Source organism: Pungitius pungitius, chromosome 7, assembly GCF_949316345.1.
Source record: "Pungitius pungitius chromosome 7, fPunPun2.1, whole genome shotgun sequence".
NCBI classification, from domain to species: domain Eukaryota; kingdom Metazoa; phylum Chordata; class Actinopteri; order Perciformes; family Gasterosteidae; genus Pungitius; species Pungitius pungitius.
Window position 1 is genome coordinate 6234671 of NC_084906.1, and position 23657 is coordinate 6258327.

At 44.8% G+C, this 23657-nt stretch overlaps 2 protein-coding genes across 4 annotated transcripts; one reads left to right on the plus strand and one right to left on the minus strand.

Annotated features, from left to right (window-relative positions):
• The first annotated feature begins 2904 nt into the window (after positions 1-2904).
• Positions 2905-7449, plus strand: LOC119216614 (alanine aminotransferase 1-like). Its single transcript, XM_062563481.1, has 12 exons — positions 2905-3009; positions 3377-3466; positions 3752-3860; positions 3976-4109; positions 4862-4881; positions 5009-5304; positions 5397-5476; positions 5560-5696; positions 5920-6094; positions 6239-6394; positions 6710-6822; positions 6891-7449. Exons 1-12 carry the CDS (start codon positions 2905-2907, stop codon positions 6979-6981), a joined length of 1506 nt encoding a protein of 501 aa, XP_062419465.1. The 3' UTR covers positions 6982-7449.
• Positions 7450-8132: 683 nt separating this feature from the next.
• On the minus strand, positions 8133-21881 carry hdlbpa (high density lipoprotein binding protein a). Of its 3 annotated transcripts, none has more exons than XM_037469098.2 (28): positions 21769-21881; positions 20103-20173; positions 17715-17829; positions 17442-17602; positions 16316-16531; positions 15987-16193; positions 15367-15582; positions 15045-15251; positions 14838-14945; positions 14615-14719; positions 14379-14457; positions 13940-14079; positions 13750-13854; positions 13559-13672; positions 13367-13453; positions 13147-13278; positions 12713-12931; positions 12162-12383; positions 11854-12072; positions 11613-11751; positions 11353-11531; positions 11163-11267; positions 10940-11074; positions 10704-10847; positions 10395-10574; positions 10036-10152; positions 9796-9936; positions 8133-9670 (listed from the first exon to the last, which is right to left on the minus strand). In XM_037469098.2, the coding sequence occupies exons 3-28, from the start codon at positions 17788-17790 to the stop codon at positions 9581-9583; spliced, it is 3843 nt and encodes a 1280-aa protein (XP_037324995.2). In that variant the 5' UTR covers positions 17791-17829; positions 20103-20173; positions 21769-21881; the 3' UTR covers positions 8133-9580. The 3 variants fall into 3 exon arrangements, with proteins under 3 accessions (XP_037324995.2, XP_062419273.1, XP_062419272.1); XM_062563289.1 differs by having other exon boundaries at positions 11353-11537; XM_062563288.1 differs by having other exon boundaries at positions 11353-11540.
• Between the last annotated feature and the right edge of the window lie 1776 nt (positions 21882-23657).

Genomic DNA, 23657 nt, shown 5'->3' on the forward strand with positions numbered 1-23657 from the left:
GTGGGTTCATGCCAAACAAACAAAGGGTTGGTTAGTGTGTGGTGAAGTAGCACAGCGGAAGAGCTGCTGACATAAGCCCCTGCACTGCACTTAAAGGTTGTGGGTTCAAGCCCAGATGTGGAAATAGCATTTAAAAGACTTTTAAAGTTTAACTCACATGCTCAAGGTTAAATAGGAGAATCAAAGTTGCCAAAGTGTGACCAGGACTGGTAGTGTAGGGGTGCAAGAAGGAGCTGAAAGCCTCTGTAAGCGCTGTGAGTGGGTTCAAATCCCGCTCCTGCCAAGTCTTGAGCACACTACCGCGGAGGTAGTTGTGGGGGCATTGTCCCCACTGGTTGTTTCAGAGAAGTGAACCCTGGGGTTATGCAAGGCGCGTTCACTTGAGTTATGATGGCATTGTCAAGAATGATGAAGAATCTTTTGAATGATGATGAATTGCATGTTAATTGCTTTAGCTTTTAGCACTTATTAGCCATGCTACGTAGCCTATAGGGTTCCACCTTTTTGACGGGAGAGAAGGCCGGATGAGTCAGTAAAGATGAGCAGATGTGTCTCATTCAGTGGTCACACTGACATGAAACTTATTACAGCCTCTGAGGGCATTTTTCAAGACAATCACATGTTTGTCTACTTCAGGGCATCCTGGGGACAACCTTAAACTGACTGTCTGGCACAGGGTGTAGATTTGTTTACCCTTTTTAGTGCATCCACCCTCCAATTCTCTGTTACATTCAAATTCAACTCACTTGTGCCTTTACCAATGCAGGAAGGATGAATAGCATGGTTGATCCTCCAAGATGCACCAATCCGTCTCTGGGGCAATATCCCATTATGATTTTTTATAAATGTCAGTTACCCCAAACTAAAAAAGGATTTAGGAAGAGCCACCATGTCCCTTGAGGGTTGAACCCAGATGGCTTTGTAATTAATTAATCAAAATTAATCACATTTTAATTGCATAAATATTTGACCTGAGAACAGTGAGAAGTAATTTTTTTCACATGGATTTTTATTTTTGTTCAACCAATTCCAGCAGACAAGTGTAGAAATAGCATATTTAGAAATATAGTACTTTCAGAAATTCAGGTAACCTATAGGTAAGTAGACCTTCTGTAAACTAGGTTTTTTTAAGTAGACCAACACTTTCAAGTACATTCAGAACATTGGTTATTTTTTCAGACGTGGACTTAGTTACCCTGGTCCTTAAACCAGTCATCTGGTGGAGTGTGGGTTGGGTGTGGGTCCTTGTACTCGGGTCGGGCTAACGTCCACGCTAGCAGCTAATTGTTTGTTTTGTTGAGGTGATACTTGAGGCTCGATGCGAATTCCTTGTTGCACAGCTTGCACACAACCATGCTCTTATCGACGCTTCCATCCGTGTGTTTATTATAATAAGATTTCCCATTCACGAGGCCACCCGACACGGTCTCGTCAGCTTCTTCGTTCATGTTCACTGTGGTTTGTTGTTGTCTGAAGTCATGAACGCTAGTTGGTGCTCCAGTATAATCGGTCCTCCGAAACTCTTCCAGTGAGAAACGTTCCGCGGTGCAAAAAATAAGTGTAAAAATGCGTAAAAAATGTTTAATGTGTTATTTTTTGTGTAATAAATTAATCTTAATTCACATTGTAATTAATTAATCGTAATTAACGCGCTAAAGTCCCAGCCCTATATGAAATATAAACTTTCAAACTAACCAGTGACTACGATTGTTGAATAAATGTAGTACAATTTAAAATACATTATCTCCCTATGAGATAAAATGTGACATAAAATGGAATTTTGGGAGAAGTACCTCAAAATTCTTCGAAAGTGTTAAGGGGCTTCGTATAACCCAGCACGCAGAGATCCCACACAGGACACCAACTAGTGATTCAAGTGGTTTTAATGCTCAGCTTAAATGTAGACGTCAGACTGGTTGAGGTGACAGGCAGCACGGCAGGGAAGGACCAGGTGGGTAGGTGGATCTGTAGCAGAAGAACGGAGGTCAGACAATAGATTAATAGCGCTACTGGTGGGGTCTTTGTAGTGCGAGCCGTTGTTGTTACGTCGTAGTGGAATTCAACGATCTGGCGCTGGAGAGGTGAGCAGCCCAGGTCTAAATGCTGTCGGGGTGATTGCCGGATGAGGTTCAGCTGTGCAGCCTGGCAGGCCACGCCTCTTGCAGGTGGAGCATAGACAGACACAGGGGAAAGGGGAGATGGAAACACACAGGATGGGGAAAAAGGCAGCTGACCCACAACAGAAAGTACAGTACGTGAATAAACATAAATAACTCAGGTTGGTCCCATCCCTTATGAAAAAAAGACATTGACTAAAAAAGCACAGCGTTCTTCAAGATTTAGCCTCTTCATTGGGTGATGACATTTCTGATGTCCAGCCACCACAGTGTCATAAAACCCTGTTATTTCACGAACATATTTAGTATCAATCATTTGGATCTGAATGCATGTAGTGCTGTGAAAATGTACAACGTGAATCAGAGTGCAGAGTTATAGAAGTATGTAGCTGCATTAACAGACTTTGCTTTTCACACCAGAACAAGTTAAATATCAAGCCCAAGATGCTGTATAATGATTGTCTCAGTGGAATAACCGAGATGCTTGCTATTACAAGAAAGGTTTTATACAAAAGGTGACACACTGTCATACATAGAGCAATTAAACATCATTTTTACTGTACGTGAGAATAAGTAACGTCCGTTGGAAGTCTGAAATGTGTGTTGATGCAACTCAAAAAGATTGTTGTTTCCAAAAACCACTTTGCTTACTGTTGTGCAGCAAAATATTAGCATAGATGGTTACTCATCAAACAGGAGAGCTCGGTCACGCTCCATGCAAGAAGGGAACATTTCGCCTCTCAGGTGTCGTCGGGCTGACCGTCGGTAATTTAAGGCCGAAGCGACGATGAGTTCCCTGCAGCAGGTGAATCCCACAGTGAGGGGGATCAGAGCGTCAGCGCACACTCGACTGCACGGTCTGGCTACACACATCGCACAAGACATCACACAGGTAAGTGCCCATGATCTATCTTGACTCATCTAGCTTCACATTCAATGTGCGTGCACTGAAGAGATCAATTATTTTTTTATGATTTGAGAAGTTGCTGTTGGGTAACTACAGATAAAAGGACTTACTTTTCTTTGTGGTCCTTAAGTTAAAATGTGGAGTCCTTGTGCAACTTCCATCAAACCAATGGAACGTCTGCTTTGTCCTTATCAACGGATTCACACCCAATAATACATTTTACACACCGTACCTTTCAATAGTGGAGCAATAGTTTGCAAAAGTCGCATCTCCCACAATCTGATTCATGTAAAAAGGATGTTGGAGTTTAGACTGGATCTAATGCTTCCTGCATTCATATGTCGTCCTGCAGGGGGCGCTGAAACCCTTTAAAGAGGTGATTGACGTCAGCGCAGGTGACCCCCACACGGCGGGATTCAAACCCGTTACATTTGTTCGCCAGGTCAGTTTGAGGTCATTCAAAAAAAAAAAAAAATGCTGGTGATTTGTGTTTGTATTTGAATCGATCCATGTCCTGTATCTATCATCAATAATTAAATTACATTGATTTACATGTATGTTGTAGTCATTGTAATGAAATATTGACTGACTATTTTGTTTTGTTGATCCTTGATTTCTTTTTTCATAATCCATGTTGTATCTCCATAAACATCTTCTCTTGATTTTGATACTCACATTCCATACATTTCCTCCGTCTTATTGCCCTGAATCCGGCTTATTGCCTCAGGTTTTGGCCGCGTGTCTCCTCCCTCGGCTGCTGGAAGAAGAAACTCTTCCTCTGGATGTCAGGCGGAGGGCTCAGAGGCTCCTGGAGGCCTGCGAGGGAGGAAGTGTGGGTGAGGACCGGAGAGAGGCAGTTACTCAACAACGTGCTAGACTTTAAAAATTGAAAAACAAAGTACCAGCTGTCGATGATCACAGCGGCTCATCCAGTGATGGATCCACCCACAGGTTCCTACACAGCCTCCTCTGGCATGTGTCACGTCAGGCAAAGCATCGCCGAGTCCATCGTGCGTCGAGACGCTGGAGTGCCTTCCCACGCCAAAGACATCTTCATTTCTTCCAGTTTGCAAAGGGCCCTGATGGTATGTATGCGTCATTCGGTCATTATTTATTACGGTATCACCACAACTCCAAAAATATCACAGGCATTTTTAGGTTAAAGGATTATTTTGAACCTAATTTCCGAGTTCTGGTTAACATTGTTATCCCCAAAAACTTGATTTAAATGAGCTATAGCATTCAGAAGGCCAAATGTAAATAATAAATGGACAGATTTTGAGAAGAAATAATGGAAATTGATGACGTCCAACACAGTAAAGTGACTTACACAAAACTTCTCTCCTCAGGGGGGAACTTTGACCTCAAATTCAGCCTATTGTCTTCTTGGAGTCCTGCATGTTTGCACTGTACATGTAGTTTGTGACAGATGAAAATCAGAATCAGTTTAAGTGGCCATTTGTGCTGCTCCATGTCCACCAAACATTTACTCTCCACATACTGTACAAACAACGTTGTGCTTTATAAAAAGGACAACACAAAAAATATAAAGAGGTGAGGGTATAAACATGTAACAATTATACAGTATAGGTATAAATATATCCATATATATGAGAATATAAACATATAAGAACATAGAAGAGTGAATTGAGGTAAAGGTCCAGGATGGAGGGCAGGCTGCAATTAAATTGTGTACATTATTGAACTGTACATTCATTTGTGTACATTTAATAGAAAATACACGATGAGACGATAATCATTAACATACATTTAGATCTAATAGTTGTACATTCATTGTAGTCTGTTATTTGTTTAATCATCATCTTTTATCTCACAGCCTTATGTAACTGCAATGAGGTCAGTCAAAACTAATCAAATAAGGCTTTCAAAGTAAAATAATGAACTAAACCACTTACTACAAGGATGGCAGGTCAAAGTCAAACCAGCGACTCGCTTCATAGAACGTTTCTTCATGCTCGGAAAGTTCAAATGATGGGATGAATAAACGGTTGGTTTCATTGACGTGTTGCGTGAAGGTGTTTATTAAGGTGCTTGCCGGTGGGCAAGAGGAGACCCGGGTGGGCGTGCTGACCCCGGTGCCCTGCCCACACACCCTGCCGGCTCTCCTGGATGAGGCCCGGCTGGCGCTGGCGCCGTACCGGCTGGCCGAGGGCCGCCGCTGGGCTGTAGATGTGGACGAGCTGCATCGAGCTTTAAAGAGCGCCACGGGGCGCTGCAAACCCAGAGCCATTTACATCAGCAACCCAGGAAACCCCACAGGTGAGCTGCACCCAGGAGCCCCATCAAAGCCCCCCCCCCCCACTCCCCCTGTTCTTTAATCACTACCTGTGGGCGGCGGCTTGTCTCCCCAGGTCATGTGCAGGACTGGAAATCAATAGAGGAAGTGATACGCTTTGCGGCTGCGGAGCGACTTCTTCTCTTGGTTGATGAGGTGGTCACAAACCGATCAGATTGGGATTCGATAGCAGCAGCCTTTTTTGCTCATCTATCAAATCCCTTCTCTCTGCACTCAAGGTGTACCAGGACAGCGTGTATGGACCGGGCCGGGGATTTATTTCCTACAAGAGAGTTCTGTTTGAGATGGACGGGGGGTACTCTGACACGGTGGAGCTGGTCTCCTTCCACTCTTTAGCCTGTGCCCACATGGGAGAGTGAGTTCTGTCCCTCATTCATTTGCGCTCTTGCATATCTTGTGTTTTAATAGTATTTTGCAAATGTATTTGAATAATACATTAAAATTAAAAACAATTCGAAACTACAAAGAAAATAATAATAATAGTTGCTCAGTTGTGCAACTTTGGAGCAATCTTGACCCAACGAAATGAATACACGGACTCAACAAGTAACCGGATCCCTTCTGCGTCTGTGTCCCAGGGGCGGCCTGATGGCAGGATACATTGAGCTGGTCAACATTGACCCGGAGGTGATGCATTTCGTTGATACTATGCTGTGTACTGATATCAGCACTCCGGTCACAGGACAGCTTGCTCTGGATCTCATGGTCGACCCGCCGCGACCCGGCGACCTCTCCTTTGACACGTACTCTCAGGTGAGACATGCGGCTCCTCTTCGGTGCAGCAAAAGGAGCAAAAAGGTTCATTCAGCTTGTCGTCCTGCCCCCCCCTCCCCTCGCTCGGACAGAGGTATCCCTGGAACTCAACTTATAATGTCTGATCTGTTCTTTTTGCCGAAGGAGATTCTCCTGACTCGGGCTGTTTTGTCCCAGAATGCTCAGCGAGCTCAGGAGTTCCTGAATGATCTACCAGGGATGAGCTGTCAGCCAGCGATGGGGGGAATCTACCTTTATCCCCGCCTGCACTTGTCACCCCAGATTATAGAGAAGGCCAAGGTTTAAAAGATCATATAACAAAATGTATTGCAACTAAACAACACTTGGTATTTCTGTCTGTTTAAGAGCTTTCATTAATCCGAGTAAATTCTATCTATCTAACATAATCATTACTCTAATTAATAAAAAAGTACATTCAAACAGCTTTCCCAGAAGTCATTGTTTTTTTAGTACAAAGTACAGTTAATATATAAAGTTAATTTGCAATGTATATAATCTCATTGAAAAACACTTTTTCCAGCAACTATTGCTGTGGTAAAAATAAAAAAAAACAAGGTACTGAGTTATTCTGTCACTTCCCATCTTTGCTTTTAGGTATTAAAGGTGGAGCCAGAGGATCTGTATTGTCAGATGTTGCTGGAGGAAAAGGGTGTGTTGTTAGGGGCCGGCTGTCAGTCCGGAGAGACAGCGTCCAGCTACCATCTGAGGTGAGAGACGTGACGGTGGGCGGGTAATGTTTTATTTCTTTATTTCTCGTGTTTCTTTTGTCCCTCAGGTTGTGTATTCTTGTTCTTCCTGACACGCTGGAGGAGGTGCTGGCTCGCCTCGCCTGCTTCCACTGTCACGGCCACGCTTCCTCCCCGTGAGCGGCACGTGACGGACGGAGACATGGGGAGACGTTTCGTGACCCATCAGTGGTGCCCCTGGTGTCAAAGGACGGATCCCCGGCTCTTTGTTGCTTTCCTTCACATTTACTGTTCTGTGCCCGATTTATACCTTTGAAACATGAAATCATTTCTTATGCAAACTGTCAAATGGATCTTAAAATGCTTCATTCTTAACCAAAAGGTTTCAATGCATAAACAGCTAAATTAAAAGAATGTGTAGAAAATTGTCCAAGAGTTAAAAAAACTAATTTGATATAGTTAAAATAGTTTTTTGTTAAAACAGAAATGGGTAGGTTTGTATTATTCTGGAAAATATTAGATGAACGTAACTTCATAAATTTGCTTAACAGAATACATGTTTTTTTGTGCTACTTGTACTTTAGTAAATCCATTTTATGCTACTTAATAATTCTACTTGACAATCTCATTAAATGCCAGTTCGCAGTTTTAAAAAAATGTTTTTGATTTTCAAAATTTTACTGCAAAAGTGGTTAAATTGGCCAATATTTCGACACACCCTTAAATTAAGGCGAGTTCAAACTAAAGCTCGGCCAATTGTGATGTGATACCCTTAAGCTCATGTTTAGTGATTAGATCAGAAGTTGGCACAGGATTTATCCACGTGTGACAAAACCGATCCTCACGGAGGAAAAACAGTAAACAAGTACAATCTGCAAACTCCTACTTTTGATACTTTGATGAATTAAAAAAAAAACACACAACTTCAGCTGTTTTAAGTCAGATGGGTCTTTAATCTGAACTTTTCACATCTTTAAATACACCTTCATACACAAGTATTGCCTCACTTTGGAGTCTACCCAAAATATCTACCCCATAACTTCATCTGTAGATATTTTTATTCATGTGAAGGAAATCCCTAATTTTTCAACTTCATATCCGTTACTGAGATTGGAAGGCACTCGAGGATCGACACTTTATGACCAGTTTATAATAATAATAATCTCTCCTCAGGCCAAAGTCATGCAAACCTTCCAACACTGAAATCCACTGCAAAGTATCAGTGGTACTTTGCAACGCACCAGATCAATTGTATTCATCTCATGTGGCTCGATTTCACGACTGAATGAATAACGTTGCTCTATCCGAAACAAATCAGAAGGAAGCGTCGACAGGTTTTCAATTTTTATTGACTTTTTGGACAATTTTGTTTTCCAGTGTCATCCATAACCGTTCACTTCAATTGTATTTGCATAATCTTTCATTCAATGCTAGAAGGATAAAAACCAAGGTAGGCTGATACAAGGTGTTCAGTTAGCCGCTCGCAAGCCAAATCTGAACTCCTGATGCCAAATTAAAGTCATTACAATAACTGAGGTGGGGGATGAGGTGAGGTGGAGGGGGGGAGTGGGGGAGGGGGCGCTGGGAGATTTCCAATAGCGTTCACATGAACAATAAACAAACCTTTCCCTGTTGGCCATTAAAAATGCACCTGGACATCACCTCTACCTGGTTGCTATCTTTCTAACTGTAAGGCTGATAAAAAAAGAAGGGCCATTGCTATATAGAACAGAATAATCTGCATAGCAACTGGAAGACAAAGGGACTGGACACTGACCCACTACAGAGGATGAGTAACACAGGACACCACTAACAGGACAGATAGTTGGCACGAGATGGTCTGCTGATTTAGCCCACAAACACGGTCATATTTAGATTTTTGGACAGTCATTTACTTTTGAATGTCAAAAAAAAAAAAAAAAAGTCAAAAAAAAAAAAAAAAAGAAAGTTTCATTCAACAGTTAGTGTGAGGTTTGATACGTTTGAGCTCTAGGCCATAGTGTTGTAAGAAGTTTAGTTCGGGGCATGATCTCCGAGCATCTGGCAGTTTGAATGGAACGACGGCTGACGACAGCTGACGACAGCTGACGACAGCTGACGACACCTCCTCCTCCCCCTCCTCCCCCCTCCCCCCTGTGAAGTTTACCAATTCGTAAGGCTACAAGGTACGTGCCACGACTCACAGAAGCACAGTCAACAAGCACACGGAAAAAGGACGACCACTGCAGTGTGCTTGAGAGCCAACAAGTGACAACTCTGCTCGGCTACATGAGTAAAGCAGGCCTGGGAGAGGGGGGGTGGGGAAGGGGGGGGGACCAGGAGGGGTTTACCTAAACAGCTGGCCCCAGCTGTAATTCAATCCCTTCACCCCAACCTGCGAAGGCAACTAAGAGAAGGGCGGCTAAAAGAACCCACGGCTGGATTTGGTAGAACAGTTCAAACCACGAAGAAATGTCAGGTCTAAATCAACACTTACAAGTCACCCGTGTACACAATGTATAGATTGAACGTCTTCTTTTTTTTTGCGTTGAGAGAGCATTATTAAATGCAGATACAAAAGCTCACAAGTCGATTACAGTATCTGAAAGCACTTTTAGACTGATGAATGTGCGAGGGCAGGGCGGCATAAGTACACAGAGAAGGATGACATTCTCAGAACTGAAGACTCAAAGGGTCAGCGGTCAGTCCGGGGTCAATAGCGGGGGTGAGGGTGTGGGGGAGGCAAAAGAGGGGAAGATTGTGTCCGGTTTTCGATGAGGCCCATCTGGAGCAGCATGGCTTAGAAGCGCTTGGGTCCCCAGGGGGAGGCCTTGGCTGCCACGGGGGCGCCAAAGCTCGGGAAATCTTCAGAGCTGCTCATGTCCGGGGCCTGAAAGTTCAGGAAGAAATGAGCAAATCGGGGATTTAAGGTGTGGTTCTAGAAACAAACAATACACACACACACACAACCGTTCAAAAGACTGTAGTGTATATATTTAAAATAAAATGGCTCACCTTCTCATTGCCAGTGGTCCAGGGAGCCTCTCTCACCACAAAGCCTTTCGACGGGCCGCGTTGTTCGTCCATGGCGGAAGCACTTCCCCCGTGAGGCCTCTGGAAAGGCATCTTTGACTCGTTCTCCTCAACATCTCCCAACTGGCAAAAGCGGCACAACAAGTGGCTCAGTACTCAAGTGGGGAACGGCAAACACTGCGGCCATTTCTTGGACAACATCATGCAGCAGCAGAGGCTTACATATTCCTCTTCCAGGTTGAGAAGGTGGTCAATGGCTTCATCCACAAGCTCGGGGCGACCCGTGACCGTCACAAGGTTGGGGTCTGCAGATCCACTTTGGGGAAACCTGAGATCAACCTGAAAGCAGGACACGTCCCGTCACTGACTGGCTTTGTGAAGCGATTAAATACAAATTAATACAATCCAATAAAGGACTCAACATGAAAATAAAAACAGAAAAAAGGTTGGTAAACAGTTTGTTTGAAAAACAGACCTGAATAAAAAACACACTGCATTAAGGGGGCTACTTTGAGGCTTTTCGACGTTACGCTGTATTCCGGCGATGAGGACATTTCCTCTGCTCCTCTCAGCGGCCTCACCTTAAACTCATCCATGATCTTGCGGATGCCCTTGCCGCGGGCTCCAATGATGCGGGCATGGACCCTGCTGTCCAGGGTGATGTCCTCAGAGATCATCTCCTCGAGCTCCTCCACTATGGCCTGGATGGCGTCCCGCGCTGCTATGGCTTTGTGCTCATACCCTGTAATCGTAATCTGATCCTGTGGAGGACGACCGCATCAAATAAATACCTCTCCCAACATAAATAATCCAACTATTATTCTCATGAGCTAATGATAACAACTGGGAACATAGCTCCACCTGCTGGACTACACAAATAGAAAAGGTACCTGGTTTTCATCAGTCTTGTCTGGGAACTGGATGTTAACGTCGTGCTCAGTGCGGATGGTGGTTATGATGGCGCCCTTGCGGCCGATGATTTTGGGGTGATATTTGGGGTCCACAGTGATGGTCAGCTTGAAGCTCCTGAGTGCCTGTGGAGAGGTTGGTGTAAACGATACTCTGGGTTACACAGAGTGTATATACACAATAAAAAACACATCCATGTACTCTGAATATTACTAACCCGATCCTCCTGATCGGCCTGCAGCTCTTTGACGCGATCCAAGAGGCCCTCTTTGGCGCGATCGAGGTGATTGGCCAGGCCGCTGATAGAGATTTTATCAGACTGCTGCTCAGGAGCAGGCACTTGAATATTAACCTGTAGAAAGAAAGCAAGGTTACTGCGAGTTTGAAGCTAAATTGAAGATGAAGAAAAACCCATTGAACATCCTGGTCTCAACACACACCTCAAATTCATCCATCATCTTTCGAATTCCACTTCCTTTCTGTCCGATGATGTAGCGATGAAGCTCAAAAGGCACTTCCACCTCAATAGTGAGAGGAACCAAAGCCTGGGGAAAGAAGACAGTTGGAGGGATAAAGAAACTATTTGGAGAAAGAATCCTAAAAATGATGAGCTCCATCATGAAAGCCAACCTTCAGTGCTTCCACAGCAGCCTCGCACCGCTCTTTGCGGCCAGAAATCACAATCACGTCACACTTCCTGGGCGCGCTGGGATCGACGGGCTCCTTCACTTCTTCATTGGCCTCGCCGTTCTGAATTGGTTCCTCTGCAGGAGGTGCAGCAGCTGCTGCCGCCGCTGCCGCTGCTGCTGCTGCAGCTGCTAAAAGAAAAAAGTTTGATCGGTCATTTGGGGAGTGGCTTTCAAAGTCTTCATACGCATCTGGCGTCTTACCTTGCTGGTCCTCGCGCTCTGGGAACTTGATCTGCACATTGTGATCTCTGGTGATCTGCTGGATCCGTGAGCCCTTTGGACCCATGATGGAGCGGTGAAACTTCTGAGCGATCACACACTCAACGGTTACTTGAGCGTCCTGGGGGAAAAGAAAAAGACAAAGTCGATATAATTTCAATCAGGAGAGGTTCAATCAACAGATGTGTATAAAATAAATGGCCTGTTGGCTGCATCTACAAACCAAGTCGTCAACGATCTCCAGCATACGCTTTTTGGCTGCTTCCACACAGTCTTTGGCTCCTTTCAGGGTGACGCTTTCGCTCTGAGTGCCCGTGCGAGGGAAGCTCACCATCACGCCACCGTACTCATCGGCGAGGTCCCGGAGGACTTGGCCGCGGCGAGCCACAAAGTAGCGGTGGTGCTTTGGGTCAACGATCATATTTTCCTCGACAACGTTGTCCTGAAAGCAAAGAGTGAACACTTCAAGTTGAATAGAGCAGTCGAGAGAGAAGACCAAAAGCCTAAATCTGCCACAACCTGGAGCCTCACCAAACTCTTGATGAGCTCCTCCAGCTCCTTCTGGGCGTCCCGCACGGCTTCTTCAGTGCCGACCACGGTGATGAGCTCCTGGTCTTGGTCCTCCGCGGTGGGGAAGATGATCCGGGCCCCGGTGCTGTCGCGAACCTTGCGGATGTTTCCGCCACCTTTCCCGATGAGGAACTTGTGGTATTCCGGCTTCGCGCGCAGCTCGGCAGTGTGGCTCTTTGTTTGCTGAAGGGAAAAAAAACAAACTCAGTTCGAGAACAAGAACTAAACAATTTTTTTAATGGGTCTTTACAAACTTCTAAGTTATAAAAAGTGTCAGCTGTTACCTGAAACCCCTTGATTTTAGGGCTTAATGAGCTAAAAACGATTTAATCTCGAGGGAGAACCGTGCAAAGCAAACCTTAATGTCTACTGAAACCTTATTACAAGCTCGCTTTAATTCTGACGGACGCTCTCAGCAAGTGGCGATGGGTGATCAATGAGGCCCTGAGAACCGCCCTCTGCGCGCCTGTCAGAATGTAAACTGAAGCGCAACTCTTCACATTTCTACAAACCTTCTCCTCTGCCAAGGCGAGCAGTTGCTGCTTGGCCTTCTCCACCTCCTCAGCGGGGCCTCGGATGGTGACCTTGTCGATCCCTGAGCCCTCGGTGGGGAAGTGGATGTGCACGCCGCCGCACTCCTCCATGATGGAGCGCACAAAGCGGCCCTTGGACCCGATCAGGGAGTTGTGCAGCTTGGAGGGGATGGACACCTCCATCTCCGTGATGTTGGCCTGAGCACGGAGAGACGTCAATTAGGACGCGGCGTACAGAGACAAGCATCGGGATACCCAACCATTAGATTTTTTTTTTTAAATGACCAAAATCCAGATTTTCAGACAGGTTATCACAAGGCAATTTTGTCATTGCAACAACACCAATAGGAACGAGAGTCAGACCCATGGGTCGAAGCCCAGGAGAGGCGATGAGTGCGCATGGCTCTGCTTACCAGCTCCTTCTGAATGGCCAGGATGCGAGTTCGTGCGAGCTCGCAGTTCGCCTTCTTGCCTGTGATGACTATCATCTCGGAGTTGCTGTTCTCAGCAGGCAAGTCTATTTTTGTGCTGGTTTCCTCCCGGATCTGGAAATGCGAAAGGACACATGTTGCTGAAGCCAAACATGCGACAACCGGAAAGACCACAGTGAATTCTCTTTGAAATATACGGCACCTTCTTGATATTTGATCCTCCTTTTCCAATTATGTTTCTGTGGAACTGCTTGAAGATGGGGACCGAGAGAGAAAAGCTGTTCTCCGTCTGACAAAAGGAAACCCTTACAGTTATCATAGACGGAAGCCAAAACAGACAGTTGTATAAAATACATTTCTTATCTTTCATAGATGGGTGAGAGAGAACCATTACCATTTCAGCAACTATCTTCTGCATGAACTTGGAGCATTTTTCAACCTCATTGCGTGGGCCTCGAAGTTGAACAATGTCACTTTTCTGTGCTGGGTCGGGGAAATTGATGATGACCTGGAACAAATGTCATCATGAGTTATTATTATGCTACATTTAGTAAAGACAAACCCCCACCGATGTCAACAACTCACCTCTGGGAATTTGTCCCGCACTTCTTTTATCTTCTCCCCTTTTTGGCCAATGATGGCTCTATGAAAACGCTGTTCAATGATCATGTCCTTTGTACGCTCGTTCTCCTGAGAAAGAGGACAAGACGGCGTATTTAGCGACGGCACATCAGTATCCAACAGGCAGCATCCGGCCTGTGAATCCGGTCCTCACCATGCGCGACGTAAGCTCCAGCAGCTCCTTCTTGGCCTCCTGCACACCCTGGGGATCTCCCTCGATACGGATCACGGTGCTCTTCTCATTGTCAGGGGGGATGCGGACAGACACCTTGTGCAGCTCTTTGATGCGGTTGACTAGAAAGAAGAGAAAAATGTATTGACATATGGCTTATGATGCCAGCGTACCGACCTGAACACTGAGATGCCGTATTGGTCCTTGGAAAATGTGTTTATTGTTATAAGTATGTTGCACTATGGACGAAATACTATTTTTATTCATCAAATACAGTTTGCAGGCAGTCTTTCCTTTGCAAATCATAACTTGTTGTTGGAAGTAGAATTGAATATCCATTAATTTATTGTATTCGATATTGAGGTGACGCTTTATTGAAGTTGAGATCTAGTTGACCGTTTGGCAGAGACACAGTACTTACTGTTAACCCCTCCTTTTCCGATCAGGTGTCTGTGGAATTTGGGATCCACGCTAATCTCTGTGAAGTCCATACGGCTTACCTTGGAGGGGAAAGTAGAAGAGAAAACTTGAAAATCACTAGAACGTACAGACATGCCATCTATACGATGCCGGTCTCCCTTTTAAACAAACCACTTTGACATTATAAAAAAGGCCCTATGTGCCAAGATATAGTCCCCTATATTCCCCTTCACTCACCAAATCTGTAACAATGATTTCAATCTGGCCCTGCACCATCTGCACGTCTTTGGTGGGACCTTCCAGGGTGATCTTATCTTCTCCCTCGGTGAACTCAATGTGCACCTGAATGCAAAATTCACAAGAGAAATAAATTGCAAATAGAATTTAAGTAACTAAAAAATGTTTTTTTTTAAACTTAGTTATGCTAAAAAAAAAAAATAAAGATCATAATTTGACAGACCTTGGGCATTTGTTGGGTAATCTTTGCCAAGTTCTGTCCCTTCTTGCCTATGATGAAACGATGAAGCCAAGAAGGAGCTGAGACCGAGGAAACAGTGTAGCTGTTTGCCTGCAAAAGGAAACATTCACTTTCAGGCATGTTTCTATTAACCCATTAACATAACCCACATAAAAAAGGTCCTAGCTCAAGCATCTTGTAGTTCCACACCTTGGCGTAAACTTCAGTGAGGGCCTGACCCAGACGGTCTGGCTCCCCGCGAAGGATGACAGTTTCTGAGCTGCTGTCAGATGGTGGGATCTCGACCGAGACGCCAGTTTTCTCCAGGATCTCTTGCAGGGTGTTCCCCTTGGGGCCGATCACATACTTGTGCTGAGACTTCTTCACCTCCACCGCAATGGTGGTGGTATTCTTCTTCTGCGAGGAAAAAACCCAACATTTTCATTTAAAAAAGGGGTTAATCAAGCAGAGAATTGGTGCAATCCGTGTCAACGCTCTCCTTTTCTCAGGAATCGAGTGGATCCAACGTTACCTTTTCTTCATAAACCTTCTTGATCATTGTCACAGCGAGGGCCACCTGCTCCTTCTCGCCAGTGATCACAATCTCCGTCTTGTTTACACTTGGAGGGGGCACATTGACGCGGGCGCCGGTCTCCTGCATCATCTCTCCTACCAGCTTGTTGTAGGCGCCCGTGATGAATGGGTGGTAAACCTTGTCAATGTTCACCCTCTCCACAGCACGTTTGTCCTAAAAAGAGGGGAGGGGGGGAGAAGAGAAGACTTCAGATGAGAGGTCACTAACTGACGGACCGAGGTCCGGATCTGGACCCAGAAGCCGTTCCATCCGTTCCCGGACCAAAAGCTAAAAAGACACGGTTGTGACTGACCAATTAAAGCATTAAAGTTAAACCATCCCACTCGACCAATCAAGTCTTTGCATTCCAGGCAGGATGATAGCTTATTAATTACATGCCGATGTTGATACAGCTCTATTCCTTTATTTAAAATCACACCAAGTTGTCACATTATGATCTCCCGGGCCTTTGCTTCTAGACAGTTTCTGTTACTGGACCTCTTCACATTTCAGTTGAAGACTCCTGCTATGGATCCTGCGACATGAGGGACGGTTGACAGTCTCAGGAGACACGTTACCTGCTCGGCTGAGATCAACAAGATCTCATGCTTGGCCTTCTCCAGGCCTTCCTTGGTACCAGAGATCTTGATCTGGTTACTGGGGTCATCGGGTCGTGGGATCTGGATTTTGGTGGCAGTCTTGAGCTCAAGCTCCTGAAGCTTCTCCCCGTTTTTGCCGATGACAAAGCGATGGTGCTCCTTGGGGATGCCAACAGTAGCCGAGGCCTGTTCGGTCATGACGGGGGGGGGGGGGGGGGGGGGGGTGTCAGAATGGACAGTTGCCGCCATTGCACTCCACCATCAAGAATGTGTACAGTCATCACAGACAAAAAGACTGATCTCCTGACCTGAGTCTGCAGTCGGGACACAATCTCCTTGCGGGCCTTCATCACGGCATCCAGCTTTCCAGACACCATGATGGAGAGGCCCTGATCTTTTGCCAAGGAGAGTTCCAGGTGGGCTCCGGTCTTGTGCATGATGTCCACACAGACCTTCGCTTGGTCTCCTTCCCCAAACTGGTTGAGGTCCTTGTACTTGCGCTCCTCTAGTGGCACATGGAAAACCTGGATGTGTAAAAAAAAAAAAAAAAAAATCATGAACAAACAAAACCATTTTAATGTCTGGATTTTTGGCAACCTGTGAAATACTTAAAGGACGGGTTATATCTTTCACATGGACGCAGCACGTGGTACAAATTAGTGTGAATAAGGATGCGCGAACAGTTTCTATAGACCAACTTACTGTTGTAACATCTTGTTATTCAAGTAACCGGATAAGTTAGGCATTTGGAAAATGACACATTAAACTGCTAATAGCTCCATCTGCTCATTGCTCCCAATCATTTTTTATAGCTTGTGACCCCATAAAATGCACACACACACACACACACTCCAAAAAGCTCATACAAAACAGATTTCCAAATCTCAGATTTAACTACAACCAAAAAGTTGAAACTGCAGTAACCTAGAAACGAATACAAAACCTACAAAATCATGCCAGGGTCCAGTAAAAAAAGGGCCATTTTTGCTGCATTCTTGGTTAAGAGGCCTTGTACCACAGATATTTTGACACAACAGTGATTTATAACATTAACTAACACTGCGTCACATTCCGTGAGCAGCCTGGCTCACGGTCATGATGTTATTGCACCTGGGCTTTTCCTGCTATTGCAAGTCAAAATGTCTGCAGTGGTCCACCTTGGTTTATAGGTTTGGGGGGGGGGGGGTACCCCCCTACATAATAGTAGGGGGAAACACTGGGACGCACATAAAATGGCTTTTGGGAGTTTTTTTCTAAAAAATAAAAAGACCCAAGTTGAATGCTATAGCACACAGCTGGCTCTGGTCATTGTTGCTGCGAGTGGGTTTGACTAATCACAGACCATTACTATAAACCCAATCGGTAAACTTCAAATGCAAACAGCAGCTGGCAAACTGTACAGTGAAATGTTGGTAACTTTGGGAAGCGCTCTACCTGCGTGATAACAGAAGCCTTGAGAGGTCGGATCTTGGACGTCCAGGCGTTGGTGGTTTCCTGGGTCCCCTCAGGTGAGGCCGCCTTCTCGGGCAGAGGTGGGAAGGCGTCCTTGTAGGTAGGAAGAGCTTCCTCTTCCTCTCCACCAGCTGCTCCAGCAGCTGAACACGGACAATAACAACGACAAAACAATAAACTTATGAACCCACTTACGGCTCCCGGTTTGCATTTGACAAATAAGGCGCAGAAAGAAAAAGAAATCCAAACACTCACCACCACCCTTCTCTGGCCGGAGCCCACTGCGGTGCTCATTGAAGCTTTCCTGCGTAAGTACAGCGACTGAGCTCATGGTCAAAATCCCACGTTTACACAGAGTCCGAGTGTGCCACTGGAAGGAGAGAAAGCGCCATTATTAAAAGGGGTTAGGCGATGGGAAGCACAGAATATTTAAAAACAGCCCTTTTCTGCACATGTCTAGCAAGACCCCAAAGTGGTTTTTCTTCATTTTTAAATAAATAAACAACAATTCATGTCAGAGAAATGCTCTAAGTCACATATGTCAAACTCGCATACACACGTTTAGCATGTTACACAAGTTCATCAAAGGCGGACTTTGGGATTTTCACTTTATCTTATCTACCTTTATCAAAAGAACCACACTTCCTGCCCCATTGGCAGGTCAACACTGTGTTAAAGCAATGACCGAGTGCCACAGAAGGAGGAAGAAAAGAAGAACAGGAGTGTGGGCAGGGCCACGGGACAGAACACTTTGTCTCTCGCTGCAAGAAACCAGTTTGTCTTCTGTTGTGACCTTCTTTGTCAAATGCTATTCTAAGGAGTGTAACCTAGCGAGTAGGCTCCAGGGTTAAGAGGATACTTTTCCCCACTGACCCCTGTAGGAGGTCCATGTGGGATTGGATTAAAGCAAAAATACTCCAGCGGAAAACTCTGATGTCCCGTCTCGGGTCTTTGAACATGAAAGAAAGCAAGCCAAAAGAATATCATCTCACCCGTGAATTTTTTTTTTGTTTCGAAAAAGAGACTTACAGCAATTATAATTCATAACTTTGATGAAGATGGAAGTGTTGATTTCTTGATTGAGTTTTGCTAATAAGTATTTTTGCTCTGCATAGTTGGGGGAAAAAAAAAAAAGAAGATTGAAATTGCTCCAGCTCGATTCTACCTCACTGTCAATAACGAAACCAAATACATCTCCAGGACTCAGTGCTGTTTTTCTGGCCTGCAGAGAAAGTTCACCAGCACAGGAATGTGAATTGTTTTACGGTGGATGTTTGCCCCCAAGCACGTCTAAAATTCATCTGAAAGCACAGATAGACTCCCAGATGGAACCAATAACTTGTTCATATAAAAAGTGTTATTTTTTTAAACATAGACCACGCAATCAAAGGAAATGCACTTGGCGCCTCAACATGGCGGTCCTCGGGTTAAGCAGGCCACCCCCCCCCCCACAACACATTTCTGACCTCCCTCTCAGGGGCCTCTTCCTTGTCAGGCTTCATAAACTTAAGGCTGTTCTCGGCCCAGCACTCATTAATGTTTGCAAGCCGCGTTGCCCAGTCGGGTGTGCGCATATGCTTCATAGAAACATGAAATAAAACATCAAGTAGGGATTTCATTACAGCACCAGCCTTCGAGAAACTTTCAGCAAGGGTAATTGAATTTTGGAGGTAGGCCGTCCGCACCGTGTTGCCATTCTTGTGGCTAGAGACAGTCAAAATCATGGTGGTGAGGGGTTTGGCTTGGAGGGGACGGGTTGACACTAAAACAGACTGTTAGCCTTTGCATATTGCTAATTAGTTGACAGGTTATAGCACATATTTAAACACGATGTGTCAGCATTAGCCGAATTAAAGGACATATAAAGAACGCTTTGTAACACTTGGTGTTAGTGAAGGACCGTTTCTTTCAATTTCATGACTCAGAAATTATTAAATGTTTTTCCTCACCCAGAATAGGCCACGGGTGTATTCAATTACATTCATTCTGTATATCCAACAATGACACATTTTAAAATCTGAAGCGTGAGGCACCCTCTGTCCCGGGACCCTCACATGGTACCGGAAAAACTCCTCCGAACGGGGAGAGAGAAAAAACAACTTAGGGGGAGGGACAGAAGGTGGGGGCGGGGAGGGTGGTGAACGTGCTGGCAGACTTATAACACACCAAATATTGACAGACTGAACAGTTGCCTGCTTTAAATCGAATGAATACCTTTACAAAGTGAAAGGGAAGTATGAAGTCTCTGGAACGGGACTCTTTTTTTCAAGTGGAAGACATTTTTTAATCGAATGCTTGATGGATAATGTGGGACAAACCAAGTTCTTCCTTTTCACATCATTGCTATGTTTCTCCAGTTGTTTGAGAGATCCAGCGCCCCCGGGTTGTTAAGCACAAGGCATGGTGGACTACTCTGAATTCCCATGTATTTTAAATTCTAAGTGTCAGTGGGAAAACGCTGTCTGTCCAAAGTGCTGAAGCTTTTACACCACACTCCTAATTATACTTCATTACTACCAGGCTGATTTCAAGCTGTGGTGGAGGTGGGCAGAATCCCACTTTAAGTAAACCAAACGCTACTCTGCAGATCTCTGAGGATGGTAGCAGTGACAACTTACAATGTTAATAGTTTTAACAACTTACCAGCTAATTGGTCAGTTACCAGATAATCCGTCCTGTAAAGATGCAATTTTTGTCAGCCTGCCAGCTTTTGCCTAAAGATCACAGAAAAAAAAAAACATTAAAAACATTTCTTGATGCAAAGCTGAACATTATTTAACTCAAGTTAAAGTCACTCTTGACAATTTGATAATTACATAACTAATGGCAATGAATAAGGCTGCTGTGGGTGAACCAGGTAGATGCCATTGCTCTCTTGTGTAAGAACCACAATAAACATTTGTACGGGTTGAAATGTAAACATTTCTTCTACTAGTTTGCCAGCATCTGTACTCTCTAAAGTGTACACAGGCTGCCATGCATGTCAAGGGGAAAGAACCCTTCCTTGGTGCATACTTAGTACTACGAAGGTATAATGCATGTATCACGGCAACTATAACTTGTACTTTTAGTGACGATATTTCGTGTGGCCTAGTGGTGTTAGCACAGGCATCAGAAGATGGCCTGCCCCCCCCCCCCAACAAATAATGTTATTGCTAATTCCGACCCCAGCAGCAGTCAGTAAACAGAGACAGCGGCTCAAAATGACACGTGTGAATTACAGCACAGTGACGGTCGCTTTTAGTCTCCACCAACGTTGACAGCAACACGTCGAGGACGCATTTTATCGATTGAACCGGTGACAAATAAAGTCATGGGCGAGGAGCTCGAACTCATGCGAGCTCAACCACACAAAGCGATCCACCAACGTAGCGAAACTAACTTAGACCTTAAAGATCTGACCTACGAGGACACGAATGTGCTGCTCAAGTCAACGCCGACGGGCTCGTCGGTCCGCTAGTCGCATTTGCATTAACGTTAGCTGCGGCATGGCCACCTGCGAGCCTATATCATGTTATACACACAAATCCCAGATTAAGGGTTTAAGTAGCTGGTTAGTCCGAATGCTAGCTAACATAATATCGAATTAACTAGCTGGCTGACAGTTGCTATCGACACATCACAGCGAAGGCTAGCTACCTTCGCGTTGGCTAACGTCGAGAAAACGTCAGAAATGTGCCGAAACCGAGACCAACTGACGTGGATTCAACTCGCAGGGACGCGGACATAACGTCGGGTGTTTAGCAAACACGCGAGACTATTCGCAGAAGCGGCGTGTTCAGTAGCAAAATCCCCGTGGCGTGGATTAGTGGTTAGCTCAACCCCCCCCCCCTGCTAACGCTAGCTAGCAAACTTGCTAAAAACTTTGACTGTGACACGTAGCTCCTCGGCTACATGTAGCATGGCTCACTCCAACAGAACTTCAAGCCACACCGCAGTCAGATAATGGTGTTAAGCCAGCCGCGGATTGAACGGGGGAGCCGTGTAATCACCCCCCCGCATTCATACAGAGGGGCTGGGTCTTTTCTGCACAGCAGCACACGCCAACACGGTGGTAAAAAGTACAAGTTGAAGTGTAGCATTAGCCTGGCGAGCTCACGTTAGCCTACAGTTTGTTCTACTAGCCGGCTAAGTCCACGTAGGCATACAGCTGAGCAGGGGAGAAATGACACGGAGTCAGGCCAGAACACACTCGGTACCGCGAACAAACTCCCACCCCGACCAGTACCACCATGTCACGTACAACTACGGTAGAGGGGACGTGTGACTTCAGTACAGCAGTAATCAGCAGGCAACCGGGAGTACTTACTTAGTTTATGTTCTCGTCTGCCCTAAAGGTGCAGGAGCTGAGATGAAATTCCACTGGCGAGAAGGTGGGATTGAAGGCTGACGGATATATACCAGTGCCGCCCACCAATCATATCCTCCAACGTCACGTCAAAGAGTCCGATTACAAATCATTTATTTCCATATCCAGCAGTTACAGATCCGTTGAGCCGCTTGAGCGTTTTGTTTACATGGCGTAGTGTGACGAGCCGTAAGATAAAATGTGGTTTTCGTGGTGTTCGCCTGTTTGATCCGGGCTGGATCAGAGACGTGTTACAATCACGTCTGTTCATGTACAAAAAAAGATCAGATGAGGCATCAAATTCAGTCTTTATTTATTATTAATCCCATATTTCAATATGGGATCATTTCTCAATGTCTTTTCAGACTTTAATGGGATAAGATAAAGGATGAGCCCATGCCCATCCTCCTCCTCTGGTATCACTTTTAAGGATATTAAAGGAGGATCCCAATGTTGTTACCTTGAATTGTGACAGAGCAATATGCACATGCCAAACGATCCGATTACCTTTTAGGCGTGTGCAGAAACACAAGTTCAGGGAGGCTGCTCAGGTCATTCCTCAGCTGGTTCTTTATGGCTATACTACAGCACAAAGTAACAAGAGTCCACAGTTTACAGCCAGTGGACGGCTAAACACGCATATACAAACAAATGCCCCTTACAATTGAGCTCAAAACATGCAATTAGGGATGAAAGTAACGGATGGATTAGTAAGTGGCCCTCAAGGTGACAAGGCCCCACTTTGCCTTCACCTACTAAATGTTACTGAAAGAAACACGTAACGTCAAGATATATCGTAATGACTGAAAACTCTAAAGAGTGACACAAAGAAACTGTAAAGTGACTCAAAAAGGTGGTGACATTCACACACAAACCGTATTTAGGCAAGTGCAAATTCAAAATGTCATTTAAAATTTAAAAATCAGTTTAAGTGAAGTAAACAATATTTCCTGAAATAATTTTTAAAGACTCTTAGGCACATTTTCACCTGGTAGATTTCTCCCGGGACATTTAGATGCACTGCATGGTCTACATTGGTAGGTGGGGTTTGCTCAGTTGGACAGCTGATGAGGGCCACAAGATAACATATAAAGCTCCGGCAGAAATCTATTATGGTACTAGAGATTGCAAAATGTTTTGCCAAGTAAATAAAGAACCTTATAGCTCACTTTCATTAATTTTTTACAAGAAGCTTTATTGATTTGTTACTATTGTGTTATTAAATGTTGATCAATCTGACCTTAACTTTTTCTTAATCCTCTACTTCCGCAATGAGCACTGCAACAGCACTGTGAAGCAGCAGCTTCGTTTATATCATTTATAATTATATTTTTGGGGACATCACTACAGTGTGTTTGGAGTAAGGATACACAGAGGGTGAACAAAGGCCATAATAACCATCTCCAAAATACTATATCATCACTTTGAGGTAAAAATGTTTTAACGGTAAACACCTTTGTTTTTGCTTTATCTATTATATTATATTATATATATGTATATGAATTATGTTATATTATCCATTATTGTATTATATTGAACATATGTTCATTGTTCGTTTATACGACATATGGATACATATCCAGTGTGAGTATGTGGAAATAGCAGAGGAGTATAAGTACCTGGGTGTCTCTTCAATCCGTGAGCAGCAAGATGTTGGAGATGTTACCAGTCTGTTGTGACCATTGTCTGCTGGGGGAGCAGCTTTGGAGCTGGTGACTACAACAGACTCAAGAAGCTGGTGAAGAAAGCCGGCTGCATCGCTGGCTGCCAACAGGAGCGTCCAGAACAGGTGGTGGAGAGGAGGACTGAAAACATGGACCACCCTCCTCACCACCTCACTGCAGGGACAG

Excerpts from the sequence above, each read along its gene's own strand:
- LOC119216614 (XM_062563481.1), top strand. The coding sequence starts at position 2,905 with ATGAGTTCCCTGCAGCAGGTGAATCCCACAGTGAGGGGGATCAGAGCG. Across the intron at positions 3,010-3,376 it reads TCGCACAAGACATCACACAG|GGGGCGCTGAAACCCTTTAA; the intron begins GTAAGTGCCCAT and ends GTCGTCCTGCAG. Across the intron at positions 6,823-6,890 it reads GCGTCCAGCTACCATCTGAG|GTTGTGTATTCTTGTTCTTC; the intron begins GTGAGAGACGTG and ends TTTGTCCCTCAG.
- hdlbpa (XM_062563288.1), bottom strand. The coding sequence starts at position 17,790 with ATGAGCTCAGTCGCTGTACTTACGCAGGAAAGCTTCAATGAGCACCGC. Across the intron at positions 14,946-15,044 it reads TCACTGAAGTTTACGCCAAG|GCAAACAGCTACACTGTTTC; the intron begins GTGTGGAACTAC and ends TTCCTTTTGCAG. Across the intron at positions 14,080-14,378 it reads CGGAAAAGGAGGGGTTAACA|TCAACCGCATCAAAGAGCTG; the intron begins GTAAGTACTGTG and ends TCTTCTTTCTAG.